The sequence below is a fragment of the Vicugna pacos genome, chromosome 11 (assembly GCF_048564905.1).
Source record: "Vicugna pacos chromosome 11, VicPac4, whole genome shotgun sequence".
NCBI lineage: Eukaryota > Metazoa > Chordata > Mammalia > Artiodactyla > Camelidae > Vicugna > Vicugna pacos.
The window spans coordinates 88,112,128-88,136,094 of record NC_132997.1 but is presented as its reverse complement, the minus strand read 5'-3'; the positions used below and the strand labels follow the sequence as shown (position 1 = coordinate 88,136,094).

Sequence of the window (23,967 nt, the reverse complement as noted above, 5' to 3'; positions counted from 1 at the left end):
TCTTTGATCAAAATCCATCTCCTCATTGAGGCTCACCCTGGTCTTCCTATTTTGTGACCACCTACTACTCTCAGGATTCTCAGTCCCCTCCCCTTGCACTATTTTACTGAAACTTACTATGTTCCAACACATCATATAGTACGCACACTTACTATATTCATTATTTACTGTCTATATCACTATGCTAGAAATGAATTCTGCAAAAACAAGGAAAAGTATCTGAGGCATCACTGCTGAGAACCATTACTGCACACACACGTCTGGAAACAAGTGGAACCAAAACTGTGTTCCTATAAGCTACTAAGTCAGCCCAACATTTCGAGGTACTCCATAGCTAAGAGATACTGTAAAACTCATAAAATTGCAATGACAGTATCGAAAGACTTTTACCTGCAGTCTCAAGAGTCAAAAAATATTCTCCCAGTATCTTAGATTTTTTTTTAAATGTTAATGTGTAAGGTTCAAACTAAAATAATTAAAGATAAGTTAACCACATAGTTCCTTTGTTCTAAATCACATTATTACAAAAAATCTCAGAGAAGATTCACAGAGTACTAAGCACAGAGCCAGAAATATGTCACAATTATTTGCAATATTATTAGAAATTGAATAAGTGGCCATTTGGAGTATATTAATTGTTAAGTTTTTGTCTCTTTTTAAAATTTCTACATAACGGTGAGCTCAATACCCTTAGAGTACTTCTCAGAGTAAATTTTTATCTGGTCAAATGCTCTGTTTTCATTCATTACTCTGCTATTAACTACCCTGCTATACTCTTTTCAGTTACGTTTACCATAATGCTATTAAAGAGATAGCTGCTTCTTTAATTTAAAACAACAGCAACAACAACAATAACACTTTTCCCTTGGTTTTCTGGAAGCTTTAAACATGTAAGGATAATCAAAGTAAATCCAGTCTACATCTAGGTAGCTGATGCCATTAAAATCAGTCAGGAAAAAAGAGCTTAACGTAACATCGCAGTATAGTCACTCCTACTAAGATCAGAGGGAAAAAAAATCTTTTAACTCTCTGTGTAAAGGTAAGCATTCACCTATAACTAAGATGATAAATCATCCCACTATTTATGTTCACAGCAGCCCTACTTCAGATGGTATCATCCCCTAAAGCAGCACTCATCTGTGTTGCACACAACTTCATTATTCCGACAACACCCTTAAACAGTATCACCCATTGTTTTGTATTTTTCTTCCTAAGTACTTTTCAAAGCAGAAGTACTTGCACATTATTTTTGATACCACATATTTTAACAATAAACAGTGAATTTCAAATGATTTAGCAGTAAATAAAGTAATATGTTAATTCTATTATTGATATAATGTTACAGAAAAGTTAATGAGTTCTATTTTGTACTTAAATAATTTACAGAATATAAAAACTACTCATGTATTTAAAAACTATTCATCTATCATTTTTATAAAGCTCATAAGCCCTGCATTCTTCCCATTTCTACCTAATACTACATTCATAAATACGCCTGACAGGTCAAGCAATTAATAACACAGAAATCAAACTAAAAATACCTTGTTGACAAATTTACTTAGAAATGGTATTTTGGTTACAGAATAAGCCAAAAAAACCTCACAGAGATACACTACCATTTCCCAAAACTCCAACCAACATTCTGTAATCAAATTATTCCAAATGAAAACAAAAACCTATCAGCCAACGAATTTATCAGATAAGAATCTACATCAACATTTACCATTCATAGAAGATTAGAATACATTTATTGTGCCTTCCTAACTATCCCTGGAAAGTAGAACCACCACCATATCTCATGGCTGAATCAGACTATCCTGCAATAAAGGGAAAAGCAAAAAGAGTAAAACATAATCTGTGAACTGTAAACTACATTCAGCAGGGAGATGGGGGTAGGGAAGGCACGTTCCAAGCAGGTGGCCTAGAGGCTCGGTTTTAAGGGCCAGTAGGGCAGGTGAACACACACAGGTATGGGATCAGAGAGCTTCTACATAAAACCAGCACCCCTAAAGGACTATACCCTCAATGAAAAAGTGAGGTTTTTTTAAAATCTGCTTTGCAGAGACAGACAGAAAATAATGATTTCAGCCTTGGCTCTGCATGGAGGAAAAACACAGTTTGGTCATAAACTAGACATCATGCCACTCTGGGGCATAAATTTATCCTACCCACAAGCTCAAAAAAACCACATGCCAAAACTTTAACTGAACTTGGACCTGGGTTGCTAGGCCCCCAGGAGCACACACTCTCTAGAGCAGGGGCAGGCACACTAAGGCCCATCGCTAAATCTAGAGCAAAGCCACGCCCATCTGTTCATGTGCCGTCTATGGCTCCTTTCATGTTACAACTGCAGGATTGACTAGTTTTGACAAAGACCGTATGGTCCACAAAGCTTAAAACAGTTACCATCTGGTCCTTTATAGAAAAGATTGTGACCCCTAGCATAAAATACTTACAATAATGTCAAATGTGTTTGAACCAAAACAAGATGAATTTAAGCAGTAGAAGACAGTAGCCTATAAACTGGAGGCTGATCAAAGAGTAAAAGTGTTGGTAACTTTAGACTTAATCATTTTACAACTTCAAAAGTTATCACCTATAGTTCAAGTACAAGCATGGTGATAGTTTAATTCTGAATCTTCCCATTTTCCTAAGGGAAGACATAAAATAAGAAAAATATGGGGGGGGGTGAAAGAAAAAGGAAATTAAATTTCCAGAGAAACTAGGAATAAAAAAAAAACTCACCAACTCCAAATCAGGTGTGAATGCACAAAAAGCCAGTGACACTAAGAGAACCAGAGACAGAGCTGCCAGAATGCAGAAAGGAAGACAGGAAACACAGAGCATGGAGGAAGCCTAATGAGGATCTCAAAAATTACCTTTTTCATTCCCACAAATAAAAAGGGCCTCACTCTCCCTCAACATGAGAAGAGCTACAATTAAAAACAAAAAGGACAACAGGGTGACTTTAAAAAACATAATACATGCACAGAAAATGTACAAAAGCCAGATGGGATCTCAAAGCAAAGTCCAACTTTCTCTTATATTTAAAACAAAGTGATTCTGAATGGTTAACAATAAAAGGATGGACAAAGGTACACCAAGAAAAGACTGACCCCCTCCCAAAAAAACCAAGAGCCATAGTATTAATAATAGACAAGGTAGAACTCAGATGAAAAAAAAAAACCACTAAACAAACAAAACACTTTATAATATTAAAAGACACAATTTGCAATAAAGATATAACAGTTATGAATATACATAGTAGCAACTTCCTTAAAACACAAATTCCAGAATATACAGGAAGAAATAGGCAAAAATAAACTAATGTTTTTAGACTTTAATAACTTTCAGATGGATCAGTTTAAAAAATCATAAGAAAGGAAGACAAGACCTAAACAGAGTAATCAACAAAGTAGATATATATACATATAAAGTATTACACCTTGATAGGATTTACCTCTTTTTCAAGTATCTATGGAACATTTATGAAAACTGAGCCCCAGGAAAATTTTAATAAATTACAAAAAGTACAAGTACTGCCTACAATATTCCCTGAACACTAATAAAACCAAAAATTAACAACAAAATTAAAAAACAAAACAGTCTTTCTACATAGAAAATTTGTAACTCTTGCTTAAATAACTCCTGGGCCCATATGAAAAATTAGAATGACTCAGCCAATTTGCTTCACTGCTATCATGAGTTTATTATGACAATAATGTATGTAAACAGGCTTATTTAATGAGCATCATTTATTAAGCATTACACTGTAAAATGTTCCTATCACTGGAAGTTCCCTTTAGATTTTTTCTATTTTCTCAGCAAAATAAGAAGGTCATCAGCTGAGATTAATAATGAAGAACAAAATGTTGGACGTTTGAAGAGAGAGAATGTATGAAATGGTCATCTGGGAGAATTGTAAGAGACTGGTGATTATGAACGTAAAACTCAGTAAGTGAGGATGGATGAGAGAGAGAGAGAGAGAGAAACTGACAGGAGGCTCAATGGACCAACAGCTCTGGTGAGAGTGAAGAACTGCCAGAGCCTGGATGCTCTTCAGGAGCAGTAAGAGGGAAAGGGCAGTAGCACTTAAAGAGTAAGATACCTGAAATGGAAATCTGGGGATTCATCGTAGGTACACAAGGTCAAGAGCACAACAATGGGAGAGAAAGACTCAAACAGGATGGAAAACAAGATCTTGGAACAGAGATCAAAAAATTGAGAGGCCAGAATTAGATACTAAAACATCCATAAAAAGGCCAGAATCAGATAATAAAACATCCATAAAAGTATCTGGCTAGTGACTGTGGGACAGGCTGACAGTGAAGTGAAGTGAAGTGAAGTAGCTATATTCTTCTGGGAAGTAAACACTGATCTAAGCAGCAATAAAAGAGTGCAAGAATGAGAAGTAATAGGTGGTATAGTCTGATGACATAAGATTCAAAACTACGTAATTTAAAGAAAGAAGGAGTAAAAAATACAGGGGAAACGGCAGTAAGAACTAAGGAGAACATATATCCCACTTCCAGCCCACCTGTACTGGGGATATGTATGGAAAAAAAAAAAAAAAAACAGATCACTTAAAAGGACTGAAGGGAAAACAGTGGAGTATTTAGAAGGGAGTCTTCCTCTGAGCACACAAGTACTCTCTTGTGCTGCTAATGGTGATCTGCAAATGAGTTTTCTCATTAAGACTGAACAAAGACTCTCAGTAGTTGTATACAGTTGTCTACATACAAAAGAGCCAAAAATGTGATTCATAATACTGGCCAGAACCAGAAATAGAGTATGTTCTTGAATCTAAATAGTGACTATAGTCTATATACATTTGTAGGCGAAGTTTTAAAAAACAAAAAGCTTAAAATTGTTTGAAAATGTCATAAAGAATTCAAAAAATTAAGTACCAGAAAAATAAAGAAGAATATCTGAGTATAGTACAGAAAGTCATATGTAGACTGCCCCAGTCACCTTCACACAGCAGATACAATCTTTCATAAAAGCCAAAAGACTATCCCTGGGAAGCTTACTTTAAAAGAGTAATACATACATAGAGATACAGCAGTAAGATTAGGAGCAGAACTCTGAAAAATAAAAAACCCCGAAATCATGGAATGCATTGCAAAGAGACTGGGTTAGTTTTAGTTCTTGGTTCATAAGTAAAATCCAAAGAAATAGCACCATCTATTGGAATTTCTCATATTTAAAAATACATACTCTCAATTCTTAGAAAATGGGTCTATTATGTACCATTTCCACACATTTGGCTAAGACAAATATTAAAGGAAAATATTTAACAAAATCAAAATGCCTATATTAAAAAGTATTAATTCTTGGCTTACAATTCTAATTTCAAATAACTCATCATTTTGACTAAGTTCATATGAAGATTTTATTATAGGTAAAAATATTCTCAACCAATAAAGAAAAGAGTATATAGTTATATTTTCAAAGTAACTCACAGATATGGTATTCCTGTATGCTGCTTGTATAACCATATATTGCAGAATATCCAAATATTATGATCATGACAACATCTCTACTATCCAACTCCATAATATGTGCTGAATGTCCCTCCACAGCATACTGCTGACCATGTCCAAGAACAGTAGGAGTTTTTGTGCTCCATGACTGACTATGTATGTTAAAAACCCATAATTCATCTGTGACATTGCCATCACTTGTTTCAATTCTGCCTCCATACATAAAGATGTTTTCCTGTAAATTAAAAAATATATATAAATAAACAAATATTTATTTCTTAGCAAGGCACTTAAATTAAAGACTAAATTTAAACATTAAATTGTAGTAATTACAACACGCATAAGACATAGATCTTATTTGTAAAGAGTCAAATAGGAATACGAGTAATGATAACGTTTTTACCTACAAGGGAGAAAATTCCCACTTTCAAAAAGTCACTTTAAGTAGTATTTTATTTAAAAGCTATACAGTGAATTAACCATGTTTTTAATTATCCAAGTTGTTAAGTCCCTAGCTGTTACATTTGAATTTTACCACCTATTTATACTGCTTTGTGCTATTTCTCAATCATTCACTGTTTTCATCAAGCATTGTTCACCGAAAAGGTAGACCACAGTTGTGTATATTACGTGGAGTACATTTTTATTACCACTTCTCATGGCTATGAACAGATACTTTATAGCACGTATAAATCATACAAATAATTTTAATCACATATGATTGAAATGAATGATATATAAATCATTACTATTTCAACAAGCTGGAAAGAGAAAGAAATTTTCTCAACCTAATAAAGAGCATCTATAAAAGCACAAAGCTAATATTATATTCAATGGTGAAAGACTGAATTATTCACCAAGGTCAGTAATAAGACAAAGATGCCTGCTTTTGCCAATAGTATTCAACATTGTACCCAAGGTTTTAGCCAGAGCAAATAGGCAAAAACTGAGTAAAGGCATCCAGGTTGGAAAAGAAGAGCAAAATATTTCTATTTGTAGATAATATGAACTTGTATATAGAAAATCCTAAGACATTAAAAAAAAATCAAAGTTAATAAATGAGTTCAGCAACATTGTAGAATATAAGATCAATGGACAAAAAAACAATTATATACACTTGCACTGAATAATCCAAAAATGAAACTATGTGAACAATTCCATTTACAAAAGCATCAGAAGAATTAAAATATTTAGGAATAAATTTAACAAAAGAAATTCCAAACTAGTACTCTGAAAGCTACAAAACATTTTGAAAGAAATTTTAAAAGAGCTAAATGAATAGAAAGACATTCTGTGTTCATGGGTCAGAAGACTTAATATTGTTAAGATGGCAATACTCTCAAAATTGATCTACAGATTCAATGCAATCTCTATTACAATTCCAGATGGCTTCTTGGTAGAAACTGACAAGCTGATTTCAAAATTCACATGGAATTGCAAGAGATCCAAAATATCCAAACAACTTGAAAAAGAAGAATAAAATAGGAGGATTCACAATTATCAAGTTTAAAACTTACTACAAAGCAAAAGTAATCAAGACAGTATGCTACTGGAATAAAGATAAACCTACAAACCTGAGAGTCCAGAAGTAAACCCATACATCTATGGCTAACTGATATCTGATAAGAGTGCAAAGACCAGTCAATAGTTTCTTTAAGAAATGGTGCTGAGAGAACTGGATAGACACATGCAAAAGAACGAACCTGAATCCTTACTGCACACCACATATAAAACTTAACTCGAAGTGGATCAAAGACCTAAATGTAAGAGCCAAAACTATAAAACACTTAAAGAAAACATGGGGTAAATATGCATGACCTTGGATTTGACAATAGATTCTTAGATATGACACCAAAATCACAAGCAACAGAAAAAAAAAAAGATATACTGGATTCCATCAAAATTAAAAACTTTTGTGCTTCAAAAGACACCATCAAGAAAGTAAAAGTTCACAGAGTGGGAGGAAATACTTGCAAATCATATATTTGATAAGGGACTTGTATCTGGATTACATAAAGAACTCTTACATTTCAATAATTTAAAAATGAGCAAAGGACTTAAATAGACATTTCTCCAAAGAAAATACAAATATCCATTAAGCACATGAAAAGATACTCAACATCATTAATCAACAAGGAAATGCAAATTAAAACATGAGCTACCACTTCACACTCACTAGTTGGCTATAATCAAAAAGAGATAACTAGTGTTGGTGAGGATGTATAGATATTGGAATCCTCATATAAAGTTGGTGGAACTGTGAAATGGTGCAGCCACTGTGGAACAGTCTGGCAGTTCCTCAAAAAGTTAAATACAGAGTTATCATTTGATGCATCAATTTCAACCCCAAATATATACCCAAGAGAAATAAAAGTATATGTCCCAAAAAAATTTATACATGAATGTTCTTAGCAACATTATTCACAATAGCCAAAAGGTGGAAACAACCCAAGTGCCCATCAACTGATGGAGGGATAAATAAAATGTAAAATATCCAGACAAAAGATATTATTTAGCCATAAAAATTAAGTACTGACGCATGCTGCAACATGCCAGTCATAAAGCTACACAGTGTACAATTTCATTCAGAATAGACAAATCTAAAGAGACAGGAATAGATTCATGATTGCTTAAGCCTGGGAGGATGAAGAGTTTTGGTGATAAGCCTGGGAGGATGAAGAGTTTGGGTGATAGCTGAAGGGTACAGGGTTTCTTTACAAGGTGATGAAAATATTCTAAAATTGATTACACAACACTGCAATTTTGACAAACCTGCAAGAGATGATTACTAAAAACCATTCAACTGTACACTTCAAATAAGTGAATTGTATAGTATGCCAACTATATCTCAATAAAGCTGTTACCAAAAAATGAAATAAATCAAAAAACTAGAAAACAAAACTAAAAGAAAATACATACACATACATGTGTACACAAAGAGAGATTCTTTATTTTTTATACATGCATGTGCATAGCAAAAAAAGAGTGATAGTTTATTCTTTACATTTGTCCTGCATTTTCCAAATTTTCCTAAATAAGCACAGGAAATATATAAATTCTGATTTGAAAGGTGTAGTCACAGTCCACAAAACACACGAATCTTTGTTGACTCAAAATAAAAACCAGTTAAGTAGCCTGATTTTAATCATGCTAAATTCATGTATCCCACAAATACATAAAAATAACTGATTACAATGCAATCTCTATCAAAATCCCAATGACATTTTGCATAAATAAAAAAAATCCATCCTAAAATTCATATGGAATCTTAAGGGACCCTGAATAGACAAAACAAACTTGAAAAAAAAAAGTCTGAAGTTGAAGGTCTCCACCTCCTCATTTCAAAACTTACTACAAAACTACACTAATTAAAACAGTGTGGTACTAGCATAAACACAGACCTAGATCAAAGGAACAGAGAGCCCAGAAATAAATCCTCACATATATGATCAAATGACTTTCAACAAGAGTGCCAAGACCATAAATGGGGGAAAAGCCTTTTTAACATATAGTGCTGGGAAAACTGAACAGTCACACGTAAGAGGAAAAAACTGGACCTTTACCTTATACCATAAACAAAAATTAACTTACAATGGATTAAAGACCTAAGAACTAAAACTTTAAAATTCATAAAAGAAAACATAGGGAGAGGACATCATAATATTGGATTTGGCAGTGATTTCTTGGATATGACACTAAAAACACTCGCAACAAAAGAAAAAACAGATAAGCTGGACTGTGTCAAAACTCAAAACCAGACCACTATCAACAGAGTGAAAAAGCCCACAGAATGAGAGAAAATATCTGAAAATCATATATTCAATTAGGGGTTAAAGTCCAGAATATATAAAGAACTGCAACAACTCAATACCAAAAAAAAAACAAAAAAACAAACAAAAAACAAACAAAAAAAAACAATTTTAAAAATGGACAAAAGACTAGAATATATGTTTCTCCAGAGAAAGCATACAAATAGCTAATAAGGACTTAAAAAGATGTTCAGCATCACAAATCATTAAATACAAATCAAAACCACAATGAGATATCGCTTCACACTCATTAAGATGGCTCTTTAAAAAAAAACAAAACAAGTGTTAACAAGGAAATGGAACCTTTGTGCACTGTTGTTGGGAATGTAAAATAGTGCAGCTATAGCTGCTGTGGAAAACAATATAGCAGATCCTCAAAAATTAAAAATAGAATTACCGTATAATCCAGCAATTCTACTTTTGGCTATGTACCCAAAAGAACTGAAATCAGGAACTTAAACAGATAGCTGAACACCCATGCCCATAGTGGCATTGTTCACAATAGCCAAAAGGTGAAAGCAACCCTAGTATTTTATTGATGGATAAATGGATAAAAAAAAATGTAGTAAATACATACAACAGAGGACTATTCAGGTTTTAAAAGGAAAGAAATTCTGACACATGCCAGAAGATGGATCAATCTTGAGGACACTATGCTAAGTGAAATAAGCCATTCATTAAAGGACACATGCCGTATTATTATTCCACTCATCTGAGGTTCCTAGAATAGTCAAATTTGTAGAGACAGAAGGTAGAATGGTAGTTTGCCAGGGTCTGGGGAAAAGGAGAAATGGGAAGTTACTGTATGGGAATAGTTTCAGTTCCGCAAGATAAAAAGAGGTCTGGAAATAATGGTGGTAATGGCTGTAAACAATCTGAATGTACTTAATGCGACTTAGTGAACTCTATTCTTAAAATTGGCTAAAATGGTTTTAAAAAAAATCTTGTTATGTGTATTTCATCACAAATTTTTTTTAAAAAAGTGATTGACTTGATGACAAGCTATAAAGTCATGGATGAAAACGCAATCTTCATTTCTTCTCATGTTCAATGTAGGACGGTATAAAATCTTTTTTTTTTTTTTACTAAAATAGTATATAAGTCTGTGACATCTCAAGTTATTCTGATTCATATGATCTATTGTTCTCATTAAGTGTTTAAAATAAATCTGACATTCAGTATTTTTCTCTCTAAGGTAAACCCTAAAAAAAATGATTAAAATTTAAAATGCAGGATCCATACCTGGTATAAAGCAAGAGAGTGCCCATATCTCTGGAGAGGTCCCCTTGACACAGTTCCCACATTCCATATACTGCTTTCTAAATTGTAACTACAAGCAAGAAAAAAAACAACTTCACAAACTAAGATTCATTTTCCATTTTTAATTTGCACATGCTTTCTTTACTTGTATTTAAATATTCATTAAATTCAAAAATAATTAGAACTAATAAACTCATAATTTCATATGCCATATGAGAAATTTTAATAAAGACTCATTCAAGATATACCTACTCTAAATTAGGATTCAATCATCTAAATGTGTAATATACAGTAACTTGACTAGACTATTTATTACTGGAATTAATTTGTTCAATTGCCTTTAACAGTTTGAACCAGGTGATTAACATAAGCAATAGTGCAATGCACTGTTCTACACTTTTAAAGTCACATGGCACTCCTTGTTGCTTCTTGAAATCTCCAAGCAGCTCCTACTTCAAGGCTTTTGTCTGGCTCTTTTCTCTGCCTTCAGAGAACTGCACTGCCAATGCCTAACCTCCTTCAAGTCTTTGCTCAGTTCTCACTTTTCCCATGAAGCCTACCTTGACCACTACTTTTATAACTGCAACTCCTTCCTCTTTGGCATCCTGATTTGCTTACCCTTGCTATCTATCTATCTATATAAATGGATGTTTTGTGCATATATATAAAATTCACTCATAATATATTCATTTATCGTGTTAATTACATTTTTTCTAATTGCCTGCTTTTCCTCACTAACTTCACAAAGACAGGGACATTTATTATGTCCACTGATAGTACACTAAGTACTAAGCACATAGTGAGAGTTCAAAACAACTTGCTATGCCCATGAATACATGTTAATTTTCATTAATGTCAAGGTACATATGTTCTATAAAATTTTCTCTAATTTAATAGATACTAATATAAAAAATCTATACTATTTACTGAATAATTTGACTTAAATGTAACATCTACAACTCAATTAAATTCTACTATAGAAGATAAGTCAACTTATAACTGACACCATCACTTCTAAAAGCTTTTCAAACATCTTTACCTACACTCAGGCTAATGAAAACATATTCTCTAGCCCGTGAAAACAGCAATAAAATTATTTCTAATCTGATACTTCATAGCTTAGTATAAAACTAAATAAACATGTAACCAGAAGAACCAGGCTTTAACAAAATAAAGTTAAACTACTTGGTTCAAATGGAAAATGCATGTTTAGGAGAGTAGCAAGTAATATTTACCACTTAATTTACAATCTGCTATTCAACTTTTACAGAACACAAACTTCTAAGATTTCCATGTTTCGTTGACAACTATGCTCTTTGTCTTTATAACTATACTTTGCAAATATCACAGTTTAATCCAAAATTCTACTTTATTTTCACAAGCACTTCATTTTCATTAATCATAGTTATTTTCCTTTTCATCTTCACTTGTAAGTCTCATTTCTTCAGGTTCTTTTCATATCTTAATAATTCAATTTAATCCCATCTCACTCAATTCTTTCTACTATCATTTATCCCTCATATATTGTATAACAGAATTCTAACTGTTCACTTAAATATTTACCTGAAATTCTTCCTCCTTCTCTCCTGAATTTATTTTATTTTGCGCTTTAATACAAGTCCTATTCATAGTTTTAAAGCAATCTCCTCTTATTCACAGAATTTTTTAAATCCTCAAAATTACTAGAGCTAATAGTTTTACAAATTTATGGTTTCCAAATAAAATACAGAATGCCCAGTTAAATCTAAATTTCAGACAAACAACAATTTTTTAGTATAAGTATGACCCATGTAATATTGAAGACAAAAACAAAAAATAAAATAAAATAAAATAAAATTACAAGCAGCCAGCACATATGAAAAAATTATTCATTGCTGATCCAAAATTCAAATTTAACTGGGTGTCCTGCATATTCATCTGCTAAATCTGGGCACACACTCTATTGGGTACACACCACTATGGTATACTGTTCAGGGGCAGTTCTGATTGGCTGATACCAAAGTTTCATCAGTTATTACACAGTATGAATATCACCCCTGAAAACAAATTGATAATCAAATTATTCTTCCTATTTCCTCTATTATTCTGTTATTGACTAGTTCATAAAATGCAATCACCAGCTTAAAAAAAATCAGATAAAGTTGACACTCATACAATTCTCATCATCATCCAATCATGCGAAGGACAATAGCTGTTGAAGTCAACAGTAAACAAATAACCTATTTTAAAATACTGGCACTCTCAACAAAAGCTTGTAAAGTAAATGCAAAGTAAAAGTTCAGGTAAATTAAAATTTGAAGAACAAACTGAAATATTTTTATATAAGCAATTACATTTCATTCTGAAAAAATAAAAGGTGGCAGGATTCATAATGCCCAATATAGGCCTGGCCTGGCCTGGCCTTATTTAAAGTTATTATTTTCTTATTCAAAATTTATTAAAGGCACTCTAGGAAGGTAATGAAGTATCCATACAGAACAAATGTATTTGCACAATGACCAATAATTAGCTATGGATATACTGAGTTCATATATTCTCAAGTCAGTCCCATGTGGCAAACAGATACTATCACAAAAATAACCATTCATAAATTTGGACGACAATAACATAAGACATTTGGAATAGTCATATAACAAAAAAATTCCAGTTTAGAAATAGATTGCTAATATCTGGGAAAAAAAAAAACTTACTTCAGGACCATTTGAAAAGAACTGTAGTTAAAAGTATATCCACCAATCACCCACATAAATTTCCCATGTAAAACAGCCTTATGGGAAGCCCGACCTACAGAAGGACTGAAGGGTTTAACATTTGGCAGAATCCAGTAAGACTCAGTGGAAGGAACATTCAAAGAACAATCAGGACCTATTTAAAAAAAATAATAAAACAACACAATGCGTTAAACAAAGACCTTAGATTATAAAAATAGAATATATGGATTAGAGAATTTAAAAGTTCAATGCTCATCATATTAATAAATGTAATGTACATAATAAAGGGTCTGAAATAAAATTTACAGGAAAAATCTAACAGTGAATGTAATGCTTATGGGGGGAAAAATCATATACTCAAAGCTGACTTGTTCATGTTCAAATAAATATCACAATGTGAAAGAATTATTAAAATAATAATAATTTCAGATTTACTTCAGTATGCTAATAGAATATTAGAATGGAAAACTATGTACTCAAATCCCAGTTCTGTCACTTACTAATAATATGACCTTGGGAAAGTCTGTTTACATCTGCCATCATCAAGCCTTCATCTATAAAGTAGAACTAACAATCTATCTCCTAAGGGTTATTATATTTCACTTTTTAAAAGACAGTGAAAATGAAAATATTTATAAATTATAAACTATTAAAGAAATATAAAAATAAAAATTACATTTTTCTTAACATCATTATTATTAAGAAAAACTAAAACTGGCATCAGTAGAGAGGCTCATTATCCTCAAACAGAAAAAATTATTATCCATAATAAAACAAAAACTATTAATGAGTCCAGGATAATTTAAATACTATTAGTTGAAGACACTGCCTTTTCCTATCCATATTCATGATGTTACTCATGAGTCGTGGTTTCCTTCTCTGTAAAGCACAGCAGACTACCTAGATCAGTGTTTCTCGAACTTAAGTTATGGAAGGAATGCCCCTAAAGGAAATAGATTTCTATCAAACCTAAGGGTTCATAAATTATTTTAATTCTAGTGAAACTAGTATGCTCAAATAATAACTAGGCATAAACTCCTTATGACTAAGTTCTTTTATAAACATAAAACCAACATAAACTTATAAGTTACATATAAATACAAACTTATAAAAAAACAATAAAATTAACAGCTGCTTAAAATGATGGATGATGTTGTTCTGCTCAAACTAAATCATTGGTCCCAAGTTGAAAACGATGTTAATTCTTACAGCACCTTTTTTACACTTTAAGAAACCTGTATTATTTTGACAACAGAATTCTCACGTCACTTTTCTTTCATCTACCTTTTACAAACCTTTTTAATTCCTATAATATGCCATCACATCATTTGACCTTCACTTGTCACAAAAATATCAGTACACTCCAGTAATATTCCTTTTAGCATATAATAAGGATACTATTTGGTCCTAACCCAACAGTCAACACAAATGCTGGAAATGCAATCAAGTGGCATTTTTAAACAATTATGAGATCAATCACTTGATGTTAAATTTGCTTATATCAAAAAGTTTTAGATTATCATTGAATCACAAAATTTTAAAACTTCCAAATAGACCCAGATTTCACTAGCCTTTACAGTTTTTATTTGCTTACTTCTTCACTCACCCATACATTATGCATTCATTCATCCATCTTCAAGTCCTTCTCAATGCTTATATTCTATTTTGTATTTTGCAGGTAAAAGTTAGGTAGCACCCTAGATTATCTTTTAAATCAGATATAAAAACTTTAAAATTTCAGAGTGAAAAGACAACTACTCCTTGGTAACCAAAGAAATTAAAGGAGCATACTGATTTTTTTAAAATTTAACTAGAATTCTACACCACTTAGAATTCATTAAACTCAGGTTGGCAAGCAATAGCCCGTGAGCAAAATCCAGCCCACCACCTGTTTTTGTAAATAAAGTTTCATTAGAACACAGTATGCCCATTCATTTAAGTATTATCTATGGCTGTTTCTGCACTACCACAGCAGCGTTGAGCAGCTACAGAAGAGTTGAGCAGCTGCAACACAGATCATATGACTCACAAAGCCAAAAATATTTACTATATGGCCTTTTACAGAAAAGTTTGCCAACCTCTAATTTAACTGAAAAGAAATGAGATCATTTGGACATTATATATATGTAATATATCTGTTGGTCTGAAGAGTGTAATTTGTTTTCTTAAAAAGAAAATATAGATTTATTTTAAATCATGTAAGTCAGGAATAATAAAGCAAAAAGGGTAAAAAGGTTAATAATAGGTTAATCTGGGTAAAGGGCATTTATATATTCTTTGTACTATTTTTATTCTTGGAACTTTTCTATAAATTGGAAACTCTTTCTAAACAGTTAAAAACAGTCTACCACCTAAAGGCACAGAGTTGGAAGCATTTAAGTAATACCTGGGAATTGCCGGGCAGAGTTTGATGAGGAATAACGGCATGTAAAATTCTCAAGAGTTAGGGATATATTTAAATAAACAATATGTTTATGAAGTCTGCACTAAAACAAAACATTTCAAAGCAGCTTTGTGGTAGGCTGAAGAATGATAAGCAGGTCTCCTAATCACTAGAACCTACGGCTGTTACCTCGTCTGGCAAAAAGGACTCTGCAAGTATAATTAACTTAAGGATCCTGAGCTGGGGAGTTTACCCCGGATTAACCAAGGACACTCTGCAGGTGTTCTTATAAGAGAGCTCTGACTACAGAAGGAGAAGCAGTGTGACCACTGTGCTCCTCGATTTGGAGATGGAGGAAGGAAAAAAGCCAAGGAATGCAGGGACTGCAACTCTAATTGCTGGAAAAGTCAAGTATGCAGATTCTTTCGCCTCCAGAGGGAGTGTGACCCTGCCAACACCTTAATTTTTGCCTCCGTGAAACTGATTTCAGATTTCTAAACTGCAGAACGGTAAGAGATTAATAAATATGTATTGTTTTAAGACACCAAGTTTGCTGTAACTTGTTACAGCAATTATAGGAAACTAATACTTAAAACTAAATTTATTAGTTTTATTGATTTATTTATGTAAAATAAATATTGCTATTTAATACAAGAAACTGGATTTTAGAGGTTTTAAAATTTTTACTCTATAATCTAAAATATCTTATTTTCTATGCAAAAGGAAACAGCTGTCAAATTCTTCCAACCCTTGTTACTACCGTATTTCATGTAACTTCTAGCTGTTATTAGGAGAAATGCTCTATAGCCAAACTTTACAAATTGTCTTTATTTTACTCTAAATCAATAAGTTTATAAATAGGGTGGAGATTTACCAATATGACTTACAAGTTTAAGGAAAATTAGATGTCTTAATTTGTAGTTCTCTGCATTCTGTAACTAAAATGATGTAAAGGTGTTAAAACTAAATACTAATTTATAACACAATTAACTATAAAGAATGCTTTATACACACAAAAGGCTTCACCATCCATTAAACATCTAACATTTATATCTACATTTAAGGCTATCCCAAAACTCCCTTTTTATAAAAATGCATCCATGAAGAATGTACCACTTCATTATCTGGCCCCTCATGGAACATCATCCCTGCACAACTTCTATCAATCAATATGGGAATCTCCTCAAGGTAAACATATTACAGCTATCTTGAAAAGGATGTAATAAACTAAATCACATTACAGTGGGTTTCCATAAAGATTTAATATGCTACCTTTTCCACAGGTTACGTATAGTTTAATAATCCAAAGAGCATAAATGAATTTCTAACACTGTAACTTTAGGCATTAGTGAAAGTCTGCTGAGACACAGATTTTTGAGGCTGTTCTATAATCATACAAAGTGGAATTATACTCTGATCCCTCTCAAATTTCTCCATCTCCATCCTCACAACCTCTCTTGAATTCCAGAATCAAAGTCAAACTACCTACAGGACGTTTCCACTTGGATGTCTAATAACCATCTTAAATTTAACATGTCCAAAACTAAAATCTTAAAGTTTCCCTCCCAAATCTGCTCCTTCACCAGTGTTTACCATTTCAGTAAATGGCACCTCCATTCACCCAGTTGCTCAGGGCAAGGACCTTGGAGCTATTCTTGAGTTCTTTTTCCCCCACACCCATATCCAATCCACCAACAAATCCTGGACTGACCATCCTTAGGTATGCAGGAACACAGTCCTCTTTTTCCAATTGTTAAAATATGGAAATGCCTCCCGTACCAGGCCTTCCTCTCCCCTGGCCCCTCCCCTGAGATAATCCAGACCTCTGCACACAGGACTACCGAAGGAGTGATGCCTGCCCGGCCCAGCATGGCTCATCCAGGATCTTGTCCTGAGGCCAGCATCCACTTTGATTGGCTGGTGTCTGAGTGTCTGTACCTTACCAATTATAAACATTTTTAAAATTCTGTCACCTCTACCGGACTCCCACCACTGATGCTTTCTTTTACAACTACCATCCTAGTCCAAGCCACCATCCAGTCTCACCTGGATTATCACAACAGTCTCCAAACTGGTCTCCTTATTGCCAGTCTTGCTCCCTTCCTATCACATTCAACTCTCCACAATGCGATCAGAATGATTAATAATATAAATCCACTTTTATCATTTTCGTACTCAAAATCTTTCAGTGAGTCCCCATCGCACTTAAAATAGCACAGCCATGATTGGCCTCAGTATTCACTTATTGAATAAATGAATGAATGAACATATGAAAATACCCTTAAAGCCATAAAAAATTAAGAGCAAGAGCTATGAAGCCAAATCTCGCTTTCCTATTTATTAGCTGTGAAACCTTGGATGAATCACCTAACTTCTCTAACTTCAGTTTAATCATGGAGATTATACCTAGAAGAACACAGGATTCTGTGAAGATAAAACAAGACTGAATGAGACTGTACTTAATATTTAATACTATAATAAAAGCTTCATAATAGCAGACTTATTATGAACTCCATGCTCCATTTTAACATACAAAGAAACTAAGTATAATTAAGTCTACAGGTAAAATAGGTTAATGACGCCTAGTGTTATTAGATATTGCAAATATACATGCCAAAAGAAAACAGTAAAATTACAAGTAAAAAATTCCTATAATTACAGGTAAAACCAATTGAGAAATAATTGCAAAGGACAAAACCTAGAATAAAGAAAGTACTACAGAGTTTCGAAAGTTTTTCCAAAGCAATTCCAGAACAACCGAATCACATTCTTTCTCCCTTCCCAAAGTACTCTGTTTTGCACTGGAAAAGTTTCTCTAAAGGACTCTATCTCTGATTTTAAATTGGAAATCAGCACAAAACTTTTACTTGCTTTATATAAATTAAGTCTATAAAATAACTTTCCTTCCATAAAGAAAGATAAAAATTTAAAGTTTTCAAGTAAGTGAAACAGCAATTCCCCAATGGTCCCCCAAATTTATGAACAGATTTATATACCAACTTCCGATGTTACTGAAAAAACTGTAAGTGCTATGTACAAAGACGCAGAATGGAAAACTTAGCACTAAAATTTTATCTCCTTCAACAATGAAGTACGAGTTGTTCCTTTCACTAATTAATATTTTAACAACATGCTTGGATTTCTTAAAAAAAAAAAAAGAATGAGTCTGAATAGAGTTTCTTTATATCATTTAAAGCAGGAAAAGAAACCAAAACCTGATCTAGTCAAATAACGAATTTTCAGAAGGAAAAAAATCTCGCTCCAGTTTTAGACCTCTTTGATACAGTTTTGGCTAATACCTTTAATTCATATTTAATCTATGTTATGAAAAAAATATATTTACTTTACAATTAAGGTGGAACTTATTTAATGTTTATTTTCTTTTCACAGTTCTCAACTGAAAATACTGAATAAACACTGCTAACTCTGAACTATACCAAACGCCGTTAAGTGGCATTTCTATAAATAACTCAATACTGATCCTTTAGTATTTTAAATGTCTAATAGTAACAGGTAAATATATATATACCCTCTAACAATATTTCCAGGGTAATAATAAGATTATTTTAGTTGTGAGCCACAGAAACTACTTTTGGCTAGCCTAAGGAAAAATGGGAATTTGTTGACAAAATATGGAGAAACACAGAGAATTTTAAAAAGAGGCTGAAAAATGAAGCTTAAAAGGAGCAGGTAACTGGATTTATCATCCCATCAAGACTACTCTCAATGAGTGAAAGACAATCTCCCAAAAAAGAAATTGAATTCCTAATAGGAAAGGAAAAATATGCTGAGAAGGGAGATTTTGAGGGGTGTATGTAACTGAAGTCATTCCAGAAATAGTTTATGATTTAATATGTGTACTGTCATTGCAAGAGTCCTTTCTTCTAACATCATTAGAAAAATCTGATTTTGTTTCAGTATCCAAAGTACTCTGAACGTTTTCTAGGCCCATAAAACTAATCTCCAAAGGAGAGGTATCAGTTTTAGTGTATTTTAAATGTCCACAGCTGTTCTGACAATATTCTAATTTTATACAACAATGAACTAAGTGAGTAGTAGTCACTAAACTAGATCTGTTCCAGGAATACGTGGTTCTCACAATGCAGGTCAATGATACTACTACAGTACGGAAAGGAACTGCCCTTCTGATAGCAAAGATCAGTGCTTTCCAATTATTACTTTTGAGTTGTGAAAGGCTTGAAACAAAGCTTTAAAAACTTCAGTTCTGATTAGTTGAAAATAAAAAATACAGAGTGAGCTAGGACTGAGAGCAGGATTGGTTTATCCTATTTGTCTAAGTCAGGGGCAACAAAATGAGTGATGTAAGTATTTCAACATGAGGAAAGCTTCTGTAAGGAAGGAAACTATGCGCAGCACAGAGTATTCTCTGAATTGTGTTGTAACCCACAGCTCAGTCCTTTGTTCTATTCTCTCTCTACACTCACTTCCCTCGTGATCTCATCTGATCTCATGGCTTTAAGTATCATCATTTTCAATTTAATATTTGTGAACCAATCACCCCCAAATTGATAGCTACAGTACAAACCTCTGTCCACTAAACTCCAATTAGCTTTTCAACATTTCCTCTTAGATGTCTATAAGACATTTCAAACTTAACATACCAAATTCCAACAGATCTTCCTCCTAAAATCTTCCTCATATAAGGTGAAGAGATTATAGGTCAAGTGGTAGAGCGCCTGCTTAGCATACACAAGGTCCTAGGTTCAATCCCCAGTATCTCCTCTAAAAATAAATAAATAAGTAAACCTAATTACCTCGCCCACAAAAATAAATAAGTAAATAACCCCAAAACAATAATAAACAAATAAATAAAATTATCCTAAAAAAAAAATCTTCCTCATATAAAAAATCTTAAAGCCATCTTTGACTTTTCTTTCTCTCATCCCCTATATCCAATGCATCAACAAACCTTATTAACTCTGCTCTAAAATTTCATTCAGCATTAAGCAATTCTTACCCACGTCGCTGCCTGCCCACACTACCATCACCTCTCATCAGGACTATAATTATAGCGGTAGCCTCTTAACTAGAACTCTGCTTCCACAGTCTGTTCTCAATATAGAAGTCAACAGGAACCCTGTAAAACTAAGTCACACTTCATCAATCTGCTCAAAGTTCTACACTGGCTCCCCATGTCACTCCAGGTAAAAGTCAAAATCCTGAAATGCCCCACAGTGCCAAGGCGTAGCTCCTCTAGCTCCATTCTTCACATGCCGCCATTAGGCCGGCAACCCCTTCACTCCACACTCCCAGTCATCACCCTTGCTCTGTAACTTCTCTGAGCCCGTATCTGATGATCTCCCCACAGCAACCCAATTCTAGGCACACTGGCCTTTTGCCAGTCTTTACACGTATCAGGCATGTTCCTGCCAGAGAGACTTTGCTGTTCCCTCTGCCTGGAACGTTCTTCTCCTAAATATCTATACAGCTAACTCTCTCACTTGCTTCAAGTCTTTGCTCAAACATCAGCTTCTTAATAAGACCTAACTTGACCATTCTGTTTTAAATTGGAACTCTCATGTCCAGATCTATCCCTCTTTCTCAGTTCTACTTTATTTCCATCGCACCTAACCCTTTCTAATATACCATACTTATAATACATATGTTATGTTGATTATCTATGGTCTAGTCTATCTCTCTTGGCTTGAATGTTAGGTCCACAAGGATCTGTGCCTTCTTTGTTTCATGATGTAACCAAAGGACCTAGAATAGCACCTAGCACTTAGAAGAAGCTCCAAAAAGTTACATAAAATGAACAAAAATAAATGAATTAATTAGTAAATAAAGCATGTTATATATACATACTTAATGTTCTTTTTATTTTTAAACAGTTAACTCTCCAAATAGCTTAGGAACAAAAACTTATTGGCTCTTACAAAAAGTTGGATCTGCTGCTTTTGCTAGGTGGGGAGAATGAATAAAAACGGAAGAATTTAATCTAGTATGGTATCTGTTGCTTGTCTCTCCACAAAGTTAAATAAAGTGGAGAGATCACGTTCATTATTATTCAATTTCTAAAGGGAAATGTAAATGATCCTGTAAATTTCTTCAAAGCAAACTTTAGGCTCACAAATACTTATATACACTATTCTGAAGTAACTGTGTCCTAATTTGTTACATGACTAACCCAGGAAAAAATAATTTATGATAAAATATTTATAGCTTTGAGTTAGAAGATTTTATATTTGTCTAAAAAGAACAAGAGTATCAAGTTTTTACAACCCGAATAATGCCGTGGAGTTTGTGTGTGCTCTGGTAGTCAATACTGCCACCCAATGGCAAATGCTAAAATCTAAAAGCAAAGGATGAAACAAATATAGGACCAAGGATCTCAGAACCAGATGCTAAAATTGAAATGGTTCCCTCAATACTTAAAATTATGTTTTAATATATCGATGAAGTTACATAATTTATTGGAGTACTAGTCTTCTAACCAAAACATCTACACTTGAATGCTCACGTGTCACTAAATCAGCAAACTAATACATTTGTAATTCATTCATTCAACAGAAGAAGAAAAAAAATCTGAGTGCCTCCCACATAGCAGGCACTACAGAAGGTGCTGGGAACATAAAGGTGATCAAAACATAATCATTCCCAACTTTCATGGAGTTCACATTCCAGTAGGAAACGTAATCAAAGAATCACACAAACATAAATGCTGTAAATTTAAAAGGTAGGGTCCTATGAAAGCGCACAATGGAGGGATCTGACCTGGTCTGAGAATGTCGATGGAGGGGGGTGTTCTAGGAGGAAGTGGAGACGTAAGAAAGGCCTTGAGATACTTAGGGACGAAGAACACGCAAGGGACTGAAATAAATCCAAACAAAGTGTCACTTTAAAGAATCGGAGATACTATTTAAAAAAAATATCAAATTACCTGATTAGCATATTCAGATATTGACTATTAATCAATAATGTAAAGGCAGAAAAAAACCAACTCCAAATCCTTACATGAGAACGGTGTCTGAAGTGGACTGAAAAGGAATGCTGACTATCCCTAAAAAATATCCTGAAGATGTTTTAAAGGACTGACCCACAGGACTGAGCAGGACATTTTGGAACAGGAAAGTTTCAGGGACAGTTTTTAAATGGTTAAGAAATGGTGCCATCTAGTCTTAAAATACCCTCCTATGCATTTGGGGAAGTGCCTCAAACAGCAAAAAGAAGAAAGCAGATGGTTAAGGAAGAAAGACTTCAATGAGAAAGTTAAAGGGGGTTGAGGGGGAGTATAGTGCTGGCTAAGCAGAAATTTTAGGAAATACTACACAGAAAACCTAAATTTGGAAAACAAAGTGACGTGAAGCCCAGGTGGAACAAGCACTAGAGAAACGTGAGGAAAGGGACTCAAGACTTAACAAAAAGCTAGGCTTCTCCTCTGTGTTCTCTTAAGGAAACCTCAGTTTCTTAAAAGCAATACTTTCTTTTTTGTATACTGGCATAGAACCAAACAGAATAAAGTTAACCAACATAGAGGGATAAAATATAATTAAGAATCCAAAAAAGACTTTGAATCTCATAAAAAAGATTATCACCTCAGCTCTCATGTTCAAACATCTCTAGTCCTTAGATCATTCCCCAGATGTCCTAGAAACAAATCTCTCTCCCATTTCCCCTCAGTGATTCCTCCCATTCTCTGTATCTAAAATAAGAACATCATTTTCCCCCTGATGATATGGTCACAAGCCCACCTACTTTAAGTTACGCTTCCTTAAATATAGAATCAGGATCAGGCTGGAGGCTCAAAGAAACCTCACCTGTCTGGAAAGAAGCACAATCTCTATTTCTTCAAATACTCACAAAACATTCGTATCATTTCAGAGATCAAATTACTTAATTACTAAGAATTAATAATGGTACCAGAACATTTCCGATTTCTCCATAGTATTCTATAATTTTGTTAAGCATTTCACATTATTCTCATTTGTGAAAAACATATGTCTATCTGTGTATCTGTATCTGTGAATACATGTTTATATAAGCTACTCATATCTCCACTTTGCTTTAAGGGTGACCATACCCAGTATTTTGCTTCCCCATCTCCATTTGCTTAAATATATATGAGAGCCAAGAATTTGTGATCTGAGACCCCACTTAAATCAAGACTAAAAAAATGTGAAAGGCCAAAAAGCAAAAGCCAGAAAAACGGAAGATAATACTTTCAACCAGATCGATAGTACAAAACTCCCAGAACATAAAAGCATTTGAAAGTAGGACTAATAAAAGGAAGTAAAGAAGAAAAAAGAAGAGAGAAGCTCACAGAGAATATTATACAAATGTATTCCTCTTTTGCTCTCAAG

At 33.5% G+C, this 23,967-nt stretch overlaps 1 protein-coding gene across 5 annotated transcripts in view; it reads right to left on the bottom strand.

Annotated features, from left to right (window-relative positions):
• Positions 1-23,967, bottom strand: part of ATRNL1 (attractin like 1) — a 626,998-nt gene that overhangs the window by 566,396 nt on the left and 36,635 nt on the right. For all 5 annotated transcript variants that reach the window (XM_072971947.1, XM_072971950.1, XM_072971948.1 and 2 more), the window contains exons 6-8: positions 13,243-13,417; positions 10,535-10,622; positions 5,463-5,718 (exon numbers count right to left, since the gene is read on the bottom strand). In XM_072971947.1, coding sequence (XP_072828048.1) covers positions 5,463-5,718; positions 10,535-10,622; positions 13,243-13,417 — 519 coding nt within the window. The remainder of the gene's footprint in view (positions 1-5,462; positions 5,719-10,534; positions 10,623-13,242; positions 13,418-23,967) is intronic.